This window comes from Microcebus murinus, chromosome 17, assembly GCF_040939455.1.
Source record: "Microcebus murinus isolate Inina chromosome 17, M.murinus_Inina_mat1.0, whole genome shotgun sequence".
Lineage (NCBI taxonomy): Eukaryota > Metazoa > Chordata > Mammalia > Primates > Cheirogaleidae > Microcebus > Microcebus murinus.
The window spans coordinates 36,350,682-36,365,104 of NC_134120.1; the positions used below are offsets into that span (position 1 = coordinate 36,350,682).

The window sequence follows — 14,423 nt, forward strand, 5'->3', positions numbered from 1 at the left end:
TCACTATTGTGAATAGTGCTGCAATAAACATGTAGGTGCAGATCCCTCATTTTTACACTAATTTTCTTTTCTCTGGATAGTACCTAGTAGTGGCATTGCTGGATTATATGGTAGTTCTATTTGTAGTTTTTAAAGGAACCTCCATACTGTTCTCCATATTGGCTATGCTAGTTTACATTCCCACCAACAGTGTATAAGTGTTCCCTTTTCTCCACATCATCACTAGCATTTGCTATTTTTTGTCTTTCTTATGAATGCCATCCTAGTTGGGTTGAAATGAGACCATTGTGGTTTTTCATTTGTGTTTCTATGTTGATCAGCGATATTGAGAATTTTTTCATATATTTTTGGCCATTTATACGCTTTCTTTTGAAATATATCTGTTCAGATTGTTTGCCAATCAGATTATTTGGTCTTGGGTGTTATAAAGTTTGAGTTCCTTGTATATTCTGAATATTAATCCCCTATTAGACTAATAGTTTGCAAATATTTGCTCCCATTCTCTAGATTATATTTTCACTATGGATTTCTTTGCTATGCAGAATCTTAAATTTGATATAATCCCATTTGCTTTGGTTTGGTTTTGTTGCCTGTGCTTTTGAGGTCTTGTTCATAAAATATTTTCTCAGATCAATGTCCTAAACTGTTTTTCTTATGTTTTCTTTTAGTAGTTTTAATTTTGTTTCTTACATTGAGGTCTTTAATCCACTTTGAGTTGGTTTTTGTCTAAGGTGAGAGGTGGAGTTTTAGTTTCATCCTCCCACATATGCATATCCAGTTTTCCCAGCATAATTTACTGAAGAGAATAAAGTAGGAATGTTCTTGCCACTTTTGTCAAAAATCAATTAGCTATAGATATGTGGATTGATTTTTGGGTTCTCTATTCTGTTCCATTGGTTTATATGTCTGTTTTTATGCCAATACTATGCTGTTTTGTTTATTACCGCTGTATAATATAATATATTTTGAAGAGATTTCTGTGAAAAATGACAATTGGTATTTTGATAGGGATTGCATTGAATCTGTAGATTACTTTTGGTAGAATGTTTATTTTAATAATATTAATTCTTGTGACCCATGAGCATGGAATGTCTTTCCATTTGTTTGTGTCCTCTTCAATTTCATTTATCAGTGTTTTATAGTTTTCCTGGTAGAGGTTTTTACCTTGTTAGTTACATTTACTTTTAGGTTAGGTTTTTTCTTCTTTTTTTCCTACCTATTATAAATGAGATCATCTCCTTGATTTTTTTCCCAGCTAGTTTGCTTTTTATGTATAGAAATGTTTCTGATTTTTTGTATGTTGATTTTGTATCCTGCAACTTTATTGAATTTGTTTATCGGTTCTAAGAGATTTTTGATAGTCTTTAGGTTTTGCTATATATACTATCATGTCATCTGCAAAGAGGGACAGTTTGACTTCCTGCATTCTGATTTGAATGTCCCTTATTTCTTTTTCTTGTCTAATTGCTCCAGCTAGGACTTCAGTGCTATTTTGAATAAGAATGATGAGAGTGGACATTATTGTCTTTTTCAAATTCTCAGAGTAAAAGTTCTCTATGATAGTAGCTGTGGGTTTGTCATATATGGACTTTATTGTGTTGAGGCACTTTCTTTCTATACCTAATTTATTGAGAGTTTTTATTATGAAAGAATGTTAAATTATACTAGATGCTTTCTCTCCATTTATTGAAATGATCATTTCATTTGTGTACTTCATTCTTTTGATGTACTATATTATGTTTATTGATTAGCATATATTGAACCATCTTTGCAATCCTGGAATAAATTCCACTTGACCATGGTGTATTAATCTTTTTGATGTATTATTGGATTTGGTTTGCTAGTATTATGTTCAGGATTTTTGTGTCTATGTTCATCAGGGATATTGCCCTGTAGTTTTCTTCTTTGGTTGTGTTCTTGACCAGTCATGCTATCAGGGTTATGCTGTCCTCATAGAATGAATTAAGTAGGGTTCCTCCACTTCAACTTTTGGGAAAAATATTATTTTTTCATTAAAGTTTTAAAGTTTGGTAGATTTCAGTGGTGAAGTTATCCAATACTGGACTTTCTTTTGTTGGGAGACCTTTTATTATGATTTATTCAACATCATTACTTATTGGTCTGTTCAGGTTTTCTATTTCTTCTTGGTTCAATCTTGGTAAGTTGTTTATGTCCAGGAATTTATCCATTTCCTCTACGATTCCAAATTTATTGGCATAAAGTTGTTCAAAAGAGTTTCTCATGATCCTTCGTATTTCTCTGGTATTCATTGTGGTGTCTCCATCCATCTTTGTTTCTGATTTTACTTATTTGAGGCTTCTTCTTTTTTTTCTTAGTTAGACTAGCTAATGGTTTCTTGATTTTGTTTATCTTTTCAAAACACCAATGTTTTGTTTCATTGATCTTCTGTATTGTTTTTTAGTCTCACTTTTGTTTATTTCTGCCCTGATCTTTGTCATTTCTTTTCTGCCACTAATTTTGAATTTGGCAAGTTCTTGCTTTTTATAGTTCCTTAACATGTATTGTGAAGTTGTTTATTTGAAATCTTTCTAGTTTTTGGCGTAGACATTTATTACTACAAACTTACCTCTTAATATTACATTTGCTGTGCCCCATAGGTTTTAGTACATTGTGTTTCTATTTTCATTTGTTTCAAGGAAATTTTAAATTTTATTCTTAATTTTATCCTTGACCCATTGATTGTTCAGGAGCATGTTTAATTTCCATGTATTTGTGCAGTTTCAAATGTTCCTCCTGTAATTAATTTCTAGTTTTATTCCATTGTGTTCAGATAAGATCATTGATATGATTTTTATTTTTTAACATTTTTTAAAACTTCTTCTATGTTCTACCATATGACAAATTCTGGAAAACGTTGCATGTGCTGATGAAAAGAATGTGTATTCTGCAGCTGAGAATACAGTGTTAAAAGTTCCCAACTATTGTTTATTGGGGAATAGTTCTCCTTTTAGATCTAATATTTTCTTTATATATTTGGGTGCTTCCAGGTGTTCCACTGAATTGAAACAAATGTGTCAACAGGAGTAATAACCCTTATAGGTTCTAGGGAGAAAATATTCCATACTTTTCCATTTTTTAGTGGCTTTCAACTTTCCTTGACTATGGCTACATCACTCTAATCTTCAATATCAGCATCTTCAAATCTTTCTCTGTTCCATCTTCATATCACCATCTTCTCTGTGTGTGTGGTAAAATCTCACTTTGTCTTCCTATTGAAAGATAATGTAATTTCACTTAGTGCCTACCTGTGTAATCCAGGATAATTTCCCCATCTCAGGATCCTTAACATCTGCAAAGACCCCTTCCCTTCTTTTTTGCCATCTACTCACAAAATTTTCATATGTGGGTATCTTTTGGGAGACCATTTTTTTAGTTTACCACACTACTGTATATTAATAGAAGGTCAGATTTTTATATATTTATCTTGTATTCAGTGGCCTTACTAATTTGCATGTTCTAATTGTTTACAAATTCTTTTGAATTTTTTTACATACATAATTTTATCATCTGAAAATATAATATTTTCCTTTTCAATATTTACATATTTTGTTTCCTTTTCTTGTCTTATATCACTACGTACTTTATTAAATATTGAATAAAAGTGCTAATGGTGATCCATGTCTTTTTCTCAATCTCAGTGGGGGGCAGTTCAGTGGGAAGAATCTACACCATTAATTATGATGATAGATGTAGGTTTTCTGTATGTACTGTTTACCATATTAATTTAATTTCCCTTTTATTCCTATTTGGCCTGATTAGAATCTATGAATGAGTTTTGAATGTTATTAGTGTTTCTGCTACAGTTATTTAGATGATAGTACTTTTTCTACTTTATTCTGTTAATTTGGTGACTTAAATTAATTTTCAAATGTTAGAGAAATATGGCACTCCTGGAATAAATCCTCTTGGTCACAATATGTTGTCTTTTGGATATAGGTCTGATTAAATTTGCTAATCTTTGTTCAGGATTATTTTATCTATGATCATGAATACTAATGTCATATAACATTTTTCTTGTCACATTTTTTATCATGATTATTATTGCTGTATTAAATGTTGGTCTTTATATTTTTTCTGAAATAATTTATATAAAATTGGAACTATTTTTTTTCTGTAAGTGTTTTGACTGTTTCACTAGCAAAACCATCAGTGCCTGGATTTTGTGTGTGTTTGGGGAAGGGGAGCTGTTTATTTACAGATTGATTTCTTTAACAGATATAGTGTATTTATATTTTTTGTTTCTTATGTTAGTCTTGATGAGTTATGCAAGTCCATTTTATCAAAGCTTTTCTTTTTTTGTAAATAATTTTAGACTTACAGAAGTCTATACATAGAGTCTTATGTACTCTTTCCCCAGCTTCTTCCAATGAGAATGTCTTAAAGAACTGTTACACAGTATCAAAACCAGGAAATTGGCATAGTCCTTATTCAGTTGTCAAGATTTTTTTACTTGTTTTCGTGTGTGCGTGTGTGTGTGTGTGTGTGTGTGTGTGTGTTTGTAATTATATGCAATTTTATCTTATATATAGATGCAGTAACCACCACCACAATCAAGATACAGGTTTATCCTCATGCTACCAGTTTTATTCACATCCCTACCCTTTCTCTGTCTCCTGCCATCCTCTAATCTTTTCTCCATCTCCATAGTTTTGTCATTTTGAGAGTGTGACATAAATGGAATCATACAGCATGTAACTTTTTATTTTGATTTTTTCATTAAGTATCATGAGACCCATCTGCAATGTTGTATTTTTCAAGAGTTCATTTCTTTTTTATTACTGAGTAAGATTCCATTGTATGGATATACCAGAGCTTGTTTATCCATCCACTTTTGAGGGACATTTAGTTTGTTTTCAGTTTTGTGCTATCATGAATAAAGTCACTATGGACATTTATATAGAAATTTCTTTGTGAACATAAGTTTTCATTTCTCTGGGATAAATATCTAAGAGTTTGATTAGTGGCATCTATGTTAAGTGCAAACTGAATTTTATAAGAAACTGCCAAACTGTTTTCCAGAGTGGCTATATTACTTTACATTCATACCAGCAGTGTATGAGAGATCCAGTTTCTCTGTGATATATCACAATTGTTTAAAAAATTTCAGCCACTCTAATTGGTTTGTAGTGATATCTCATTATGGCTTTAATTTACATTTCCCTAATTGCTAATTGTGCTGTGCATGTTTTCATGTACTTATTTGTTATTGCATTTTCTCCTTTGTGAAGCATCTGTTCAAGTGCTTGCCCATTTTCCAATTGGAATGTATGTGTTCTCATGGTTGAGTGTACAGAAATCTTTTTATATTAAGGATACAAGGGTTTTTTTTCACCATATGTGTAATTTTCAAATATTTTCAATATTTTAGAAGAGGCTTGTCTTTTGATATCTCTATGAAGGTATTTTATAGTGCAGAGTTTTTAATTTTGATAAAATTCAATTTATCAGTTTTTTTCTTTTATGGATCATGTGCTTGTTGTCATGCATAAAAACTCTTGCCTTGAAACAATGGTGATATAGCACCTCTTGTATTTTTGTGGATAGGGCTGGAACCTATTCTACTAAGTGAAGTATCCCAAGAATGGAAAAATAAGCACCACATGTACTCACGAGCAAATTGGTATTAACTGATCAACATCTGTGTGGTAATATAGGAATAACATTTATCGGGCGTCAGGCAGATGGGAGAGGGAAGGAGGGGATGGGTATATACATATGTAATGAGTGCGATGTGCACCATCTGGAGGATGGACACACTTGAAGCTCTGAATCTGGGGGAGAAGGGGAGGAAAGGCAACACAGGTAACCTAAACATTTGTACCCCCATAAAATGCTTAAAAAAAAAAAAAAAAGAACTCTTGCCATAACCTAAGTCACAAAGATTAGCTCCTGTGTTTTCTTCTAAAAATGTTATAGTTTTGCACTTTATATTTAACTATACAAATGATTTTTAGTTAAATTGTGAAGTGCAAAATTTACTTTTAGGTTTGGGTTTTTTGTTGGTTTTTGTTTTTTGCTAATGAACATGTAATTGTTTCAAGCCCATATGTTAAATTGCTTCCGTGGAATTGCTTTTATGACTTTGACAAAAGTCAGTTGGGCATATTTGTATAGATTTATTTTTGCATGCTTTACTCTATTATATTGAACTATTTGTCTATCCCTCTGCCAACAGCATACTTCCTTGATTGCTGAACTTGCATATAATTCTTTACAATGGGTAGAGCAATTCTTCCCATTTTATTCTTCTAAATTTATTCTGGCTTAGCATATACAAGAATGATGAAATTTAAACTACTAGTAGAGACAAGCATAATAGCAAACTTTTTCTCTGAACGTTCCTCAAAAGGCTGAGGACTTAATAGCATCAATTTAATCAGGAAATGGGAATAAGGGAACAACTAAAATAACTTTTAGCCCACACATTGAATGACACTGGGCAATTGTTCACCTCTCAGGCAAAAGTCTATAATTTATTTTCCACACCAGAGGCAATAGATACCATTGAAAGAAGAAAAATTGATTTCGGAAGAAAGAAATTTAACCAAACTTACACATTTTGAATGTTGAAACTTCCAACCTGTCATTGCCTATCTGGACACTAGAATTCTGATAGGTAAACCTGAACTGTCCAGACATGGAAGGATAAAAAAAAATTTTTTTCTTGCTTATTTGATTGTTGCTTTACTTTTCATTTCTGTAGTGAAGATGTATCTTTCAGTTTTATTTGACCATACTCCTGGAATCAGGATTGGTGCATGAGAACCTGAGCCAATTCAATGAGCACACCATTTATGTATTAGCAATTGGCATTTATTTTCTTGTGAATTTATTGCTTATATTCTCTGCACCTTTGCCTATTGGATAATTTTTCTATTCCATATTGATTTATAGGAATTTATTACATATAAATCTGTGGTTCCTACTCCCCAGACCCCAGACTGGTAAGGTCCAGGTCCATGGCCTATTAGGAACCAGCCTGTATAGCAGGTAGTGAGTAGCAGGGAAAGGAGGGAAGCTTCATCTGTATTTGCAGCCACTCCCCATCCACTTTTTTACAGCTCCACCTCCTGTCAGATCTGCAGCAGCATTAGATTCTCATAGGAGTGCGAAGCCTACTGTGAACTGCACATTGGAAGGCTCTAGGTTACACTCCTTTTGAGAATCTAAGGCTTGATGATCTGAGGTGGAGCTGAGGTGGTGATACTAGCACTGGGGAGTGGCTTCAAATACAGATTATCATTAGCAGAGAGGTTTGACTGCTCAGAGACCATAGTAAATCAATTGTTTGCAAACTCATATCAAAACCCTATTCATTGAGTGGAAAATGACATTAAGCTGCATCTGGTGGTAGGCTTTAAGTGAGAATCTGACACTTAGTCTTTGTGTAGCCCACCCATTATTTTATTTACCACTCCTGTTCATGCCTTTTCCCCACACTTTGCACTTGTCTCAGTCATGGTTTGGGTAAACCCATAAGCTAACTCTAGGAAAAATGAGTAAAAAAACAAACGTCGCTGGAGAGTTTCTTTGACAAGTGGGAAGAACCAATGAGGAGACAGCAGAAGACTCTAAGACTGCCAACAACATGAAAACTGAATTTCAAAGAAAATACAAAGAGTCCTACTTAAATTACTGGCAGGTTCCTTGCAACAAGTGATTCACATTCTCCAAGCCCACTTTGTATTATATGTGGTGATCCACTACCCAACGAAGCCATGACACCTTCCAAACTGCTTCTCCACATGGAGACAAAGCACCCTGCGTTAAAATACAAACCTTTGGAGTTTTGCAAAAGAAAACAACGTGAACATGAAGAATAATTATTGAAGACCACTAGTCATCAAATGTGTCTGCACTGAGAGCATCATTATTAGTGGCTAACCACATTGCTAAAGCTAAGAAGCCCTTTACTATTGGTGAAGAGTCGATCCTGCCTGCTGCTAAGGAACTTTTAGGAGAGGCTGCAGTTCAAAAGGTGGCACGTGTTCCTGTTTCAGCTAGCACCATAACTAGAAGAATTGATGAAACAGCAGAGGATATTTGAGGCACAATTGTTAGGATTAATATGTCACCGTGGTTATGCAATCCAGATTGACCAACAAGGCAACATTTCTTGTTTTTGTGAAACATATTTTTCAGGAGAAGGTGCACGAGGATATGGTATGTACACTTTTGTTGCCAACCAAGACCACAGTTGAAGAACCATACAAGTCCTTGAAGGATTACACATCAAGAAAACTGAATTGGTCATTTTGTGTTGGTATATGCATGGATGAAGTGGCTGCCATGACTGGACAGCTTTCTGGTTTCACTACTCAGATCAAGTAGGTTGCTTCTGAATGTGAGTCTATGCACTATGTAATTCATACAGAAATGCTAGCTAGCCTAAATATGTCACCTGAACTAAACAACGTTTTACAGGATGTGATTAAAATTATCAGCCACATTAAAGTACCCTTAACTCACGTCTGTTCACACAGCTCTGTGAGGAAAGGGACGCAGAGCACATACATCTTCTCTTATACACAGAAGTGAGATGGCTTTGTAAAGGTAGATCACTGGCCAGAGTTTTTGAGTTATGAGAGCCAGTCCAGAAATTTCCTTTAGAAAAACAGTCACCATAGGCAGCACATTTCAGTCACACAAAATGTGTCAAAAAACTTGCTCATTTGTGTGACATATTCAGCCTGCTCAATGAACTCAATCTGTCACTTTAGGGGAGAAAGACAATTATGTTCAAGTCAGCAGATAAAGTGGCTGCTTTCAAAGTCAAACTGGAATTATGGGGCAACGAGTGAACATTGGGATTTTTGATATGTTTCAAACATTAGCACAAACATTTAAAGATACTGAGATAGGGCTTGCTGTCTCCCAGCTGGTGCATGATCACCTATCTCAGCTTTCAAAAGAGTTTGAGCATTACTTTTCATCCACAAAAGACCCCCAAACTGGGAAAGAATGTATCCCCAACCCATTTGTGAATAAACCAGGCGAATCAACTTTGTCCATGCTAGAAGAGGATGAACTGCTTGAGATCGCAAATGACAGTGGCCTTAAAAGTATGTTTGGGACAACTTCAAATCTCCATGCATTCTGGATTAAAGTCAAGGCAGAATATCCTGAGACTGCCACAAAAGCACAGAAAAACCTGCTTCCATTTCCAACATCCTATCTTTGTGAAGCAGGGTTTACTGCAGTGATAGCAACCAAAAAGAGATTATGGAGTAGACTGGACATAAGCAACACATTTCAGGTGTGCTGAATAAATGATTTACTCTTTGATCTTTTATATGGGTTTCAAATATTAATAAATCACCCAGTCTATTATTTTGTTTATGGTGTCTTACAAAAAATTGGAATTATGTCTATTATTTGCTAATATTTTATGAAAATGGATATTTTACCATTTTATTACCGCGATTTTTTTCCTATATTAGACAACCATATCATTGTTTAAAGAGAATTTTATATTTAGAATGTCTTTTCTACTAAGATTATGTGGTTAACATATTAGCACTGGTCTTCCTTGTGGAAGGTTATAGAGTGACAAAGAATTCCTAGGCAATTGTTTCTCTTTAAATAAGCTCCTCTTTTTCCTAAACTGCAGTTTCCTTTATTTTACATCTAAGACTGTGAGAACTATAATAACTGCTCGGTCTTTTCACTGCTGCCTTTTCTTTCTTTATCTTTTTTTTTTTTTAACTGCCTTTCCATCTCTGTATTACCCAATGTATGTGCTTAAGTCTCTCACCTAAAATCAAATCAGGAGGTGGTTTATTTTTAATCATTCATAAATTATTTTTCTCTCAATTCCTTCCACTTGGAAACATAAATACTACTGGTGAGTTATAGTTTTTTCTCACTATTTACTTAATATCTAAGTGGTACTTTTTAGGAACTGCAGAGTTGTTTTGGGATAGGAGAAACCATAGAAATTGATAAATTTCATTGATTCATATTGTTAAGTCAGAGTTCATTTAAGTATAATTTAAAATAGAATTTTCTTTTTAATGTGGATAATATCAACTATGTTTTTCTCCTAGGAGAGAGCTAGAAAAACTTAGCAATCTATATGTTCACTACTCTTCATCAATACACAGTATTACTGTTGACATGGAGGAGAACGAAGAGGTGGTGACTGAAGTAATGAAAGAAGCAAAGTCATCAAAGAATGAAGTATCTGCTCTATCAAAAACAGTGAGTTTTTCATATTTAAAAATATAAAAATTACTGATTTTAGTTTAGAATTATAAATAGTAAAATTTTCTCTCTGCGAATAATTAAATAGCATTTAGCCAATTTTCTGCCTATATTAATTTGCTATTGCTGCATAACAAATTACTACAAATTTAGCATCTTAAAACAGCTCCGTTTATTACCTCAACATTTTTTGGAGTCAGAAGTCTAAGCACAACATAGCTCAGCTGGTTCCTCTGTTGCAAGTCTGGCAAGACTAATTGTGTTATTTAAATCTTTTATATTTCTGATTCATTTTCTGACTGATCTATCAATTACTGAGAAAGCTGTATTAAAATAAGTACTACCTATTACCTACTCAGTAAGGTAGTAGATTTCTCTATTTTTTCAATTTTTCTGTCCATATTTTGCTTTATGAAATTTGAAGCCATATTTTTAGATAAAACTAAGTTGATCATGTTTAGAATTGAGCTTTTTTCTTATGCTGTCTTTTATTTATAAAGTTTAAAGTTATAAATTATTAATAGAATTTTTGAATGCATATTTTACTTACCAGATGTTAAGCACAATCAACATCTTTAACTTCTTCCTGAACAGTTTAAGGACCTTATCATCCTTTCCTGATATATATATTCCATTTTCCATCATTTTATACCTATCTTATTTACTAATTCCTATTTTAAGATCATTTATTATTAATTTGTATAACAAATGCTTACATTTATCTCCAGATTAATATTTTCCACACAACTCTTTCTGCTTATTAGACCTTTCTAATTGTTTTTTTTTTCTTGTTACTAAACTATACCTTTTACATACTTTTTTAGTGAGATTCTAGATTTGAGATTCTCAAAATTTTGTTTTTATTTATTTATTTTTTATTTCGGCATATTATGGGGGTACAGATTTTAAGGTTTCAATAAATGCCCTTTTCCCCCATCCCCCCACAAGTCTGAATTTCCAGCATGACCATCCCCCAGATGGTACACATCTCACTCATTATGTATGTATATACCCACCCCCTCCCCCCTCCCACCTGCCCAATACCCTATTACTGTAGTACCTATGTATCCACTTAGGTGCTGCTCAGTTAATACCAGTTTGCTGGTGAGTACATGTGGTGCTTGTTTTTCCATTCTTGGGATTGTTTTTATATTTTAAATTTCCCTTTTATTTTAAAATGTTTTGATTTTGTTCTCGTTCATTCAATGTAGGAAATATAAACTTCAGTCAATATCAGAATAACTTATACCTCTATATAGGCAACAGAAAAGGATGCAGACATAGACAAGGATGAAAATACCAAACTAAAGAAAAAACCACTAATCTAAAAAACACTGGCTGAAATACCAGAAGGGATGAGAAGGGATCTATGAATTGAAACACACTGATCTTAAATGGATAGTAATGCAAGTCTCTCTGCAATTTGCTCTTGCTTCTCTCTTGAGCCTCTCTCTTGCTACCAACTTTCCCTCTAACTCTAAGTGAAACAACTTGAGGGCCCAGAAGTACAATATGCTTTCTTTCTTCCATCTTTTCAAAACTACTGTTTCCTCAAAATATAACGTATGTATTTGACTCTGCTCATCCTCTTAATCCTACCATCATCTGGCTGAATCTTCTTGTTTTAAACCTCAACTCGGAAGGAGAAAAGATGTTGGAGAAACTATCTCTTCACTTTCTTCTGTATGCTGTGAACTCTAACTGCACTCCATATTTATATACCCCTATGCTGGTATTTATACCACTCTAATGAAATGAGTGATTACTTGTCTATTTCTTTCTAAACTATAAGCTTTTTAAAATTGTTTATTTCAGAATATTGCCAGGGCACAAATGATTTGGCAACATGGATTGCTTTTGTACAGTTTGAGTCAAAGTTATAAGTGCACCCATAACCCAGAGTGTATGCATTGTACCCATTAGGTGTGATTTTTGTCCATTCCCCTCCTGCCTTTTCCCACCTGCTTGATTTCCATTGAGTTTTATTTTCATATGTGCACATGAATACTGATCTGTTAGTTCCAACTTAATAGTGAGTACACGTGGTGTTTGTTTTTCCATTGTTACCATACTTCACTTGGGAGAATGGTTCCTACTTCCATCCAGGTTGTTACAAAAGGTTTTAATTCAATTTTTATGGCTGACTAGTACTCCATGATTTACATATCCTGAATTTATTAATCCATTCATGAATTGATGGGCACTTGGATTGATTCCAGATCTTTGTAATTGTGAATTGTGCTACGATAAACATTCGAATGCAAGTCTTTTTTTTTTAATAAAATGGCTTTTTTTTCCTTTTGATTAAATACCCAGTAGTGGGATTGCTGGATCAAATGGTAGGTCTACTTTTAGTTTTTTGAGGAATCTACATACTGTTTTCCATAAAGGTTGTACTAGTCTGCAGTCCCACCAGCAGTGTATCAGTGTTCCTTTCTCTCTGCATCCATGCCAGCATCTGTTTTTTGGGGACTTTTTGATAAAAGCCATTCTCACCAGAGTTAGGTGGTATCTCACTGTGGTTTTGATTTGCATTTCCCTGATGATTAGAGATATTGAGCATTTTTTCATGTGTTCATTGGTCAATTTTATCTTCTTTTGAAAAGCTTTTTTCATAATTTTTGCCCACTTTTTAATGGGGATATTTGATTTAAACCTCAGAGACTCTGCCAAGAGACTCCTGGAAGTGATAAATAAATTCAGCAGAGTCTCAGGTTAAAAATCAATGTACAGAAATCAGTAGCATTTCTATATACCAACAACAATCAAGCTGAGAATCAAATTAAATATTCCATACCTTTTACAATAGCAACAAAGAAAGCAAAGTACCTAGGAATGCATTTACCAAGGAGGTGAAAGACCTCTATAAGAAGAACTATGAATAAATGAGGAAGAAAAATCTCAGAGAATGTAAACAAATGGAAAAACAAATCATGCTCATGGATCAGCAGAATCAACATTGTTAAAATGCCTAAACTACCCAAAGTGATATGCAGATTTAATGCAATCCCCATTAAAATACCAATGTCATTTTTCACAAATCTAGAAAAAATAATTCTACACTACGTATGGAACCAGAAAAGACCCTGCATAGCCAAAAAAACCTTAAGTGAAAGCAACAAATCAGAAGGCATCACTTTTTCTGACTTCAAGCAATGCAACAAGGCTACAATAACCAAAACAGCATTGTAGTGGGGTACAAAAACAGAGACATAGACCAATGGATCACAACAGAGAACCCAGATATAAAATCATCCTCATATTGCCATTTGATCTTTGACAAAGCAGACAATAATATGCACTGGGGAAAATAATCCTTATTCAATAAACGGTGCTGGAAAAATTGAATAGCAACATATAGAAGACTGAAATAGGATCCTTACCTCTTACCACACAAAAATTAATTCAAGATGGATAACAGGCTTAAACCTAAGGCATGAAACTACAAGAGTTCTAGAAGAAAATGTTGGAAAAACTCTTCTAGATATCAGTTTAGGCAAAGAATTTATGCAGAAGATCCCAAAGGCAACAGCAACAACCAAAATAAATAAATGGGACTTGATTACATTTTTTAAAAACTTCTGCACAGCCAAGGAAACAATAAATAGAGTGAATAGACAACCTACAGAATGGGAGAAAATATTTGTGTGCTATACATCCATAAAGGACTAATAACCAGAATCTAGAATATAAGGTTTTTATGGGCAGGAGATACATTGTAATTCTTGTTTTATCTCTGCATAGTTTGTCCAGTGCCTGTCCCATATTAGGCATTCAATAAATGCTTGTTGAACAAGTGAGTAAATCAATGAATAAATGGAAGGAAAGAAGGGAGGGTGAGAAGGAAGAAGGAAGAGAAGTAGAATATACAGAGAAGGAAGAAGAAAAGAAGGGAGGGAGGGTGGGAGGGAGGAAGGAAGAGAAGGAGAATAAACAGAGGAAAAAACCTACACCTTGTGAGCCTGGGAAGAACTTAGTGAGGTAGAGTGTAGAGCATAGCCATTTACATAAACCTTGATAATTTAAAAGAATGCATGTAGTTTTCTGAAATGTATAAATCCTTGCCAGGGACTACTATTAAATATTATATAGTGCTGTCAAAGAGTTAAGACCTCAATTTACTAATCATGCTGAAATTTGTAATCTATAAAAATATCACAATTAATAAAATATTTTCAAAGAGGAAAAATTTATTACTA

The 14,423-nt window shown here is 33.7% G+C and overlaps 1 protein-coding gene across 2 annotated transcripts in view; it reads left to right on the forward strand.

Annotated features, from left to right (window-relative positions):
- CCDC178 (coiled-coil domain containing 178) overlaps nucleotides 1-14,423 on the forward strand; it is a 428,206-nt gene that overhangs the window by 100,884 nt on the left and 312,899 nt on the right. For both annotated transcript variants that reach the window (XM_012782579.3, XM_012782578.3), the window contains exon 11: nucleotides 10,068-10,221. In XM_012782579.3, the coding sequence (XP_012638033.1) occupies nucleotides 10,068-10,221 (154 nt within the window). The remainder of the gene's footprint in view (nucleotides 1-10,067; nucleotides 10,222-14,423) is intronic.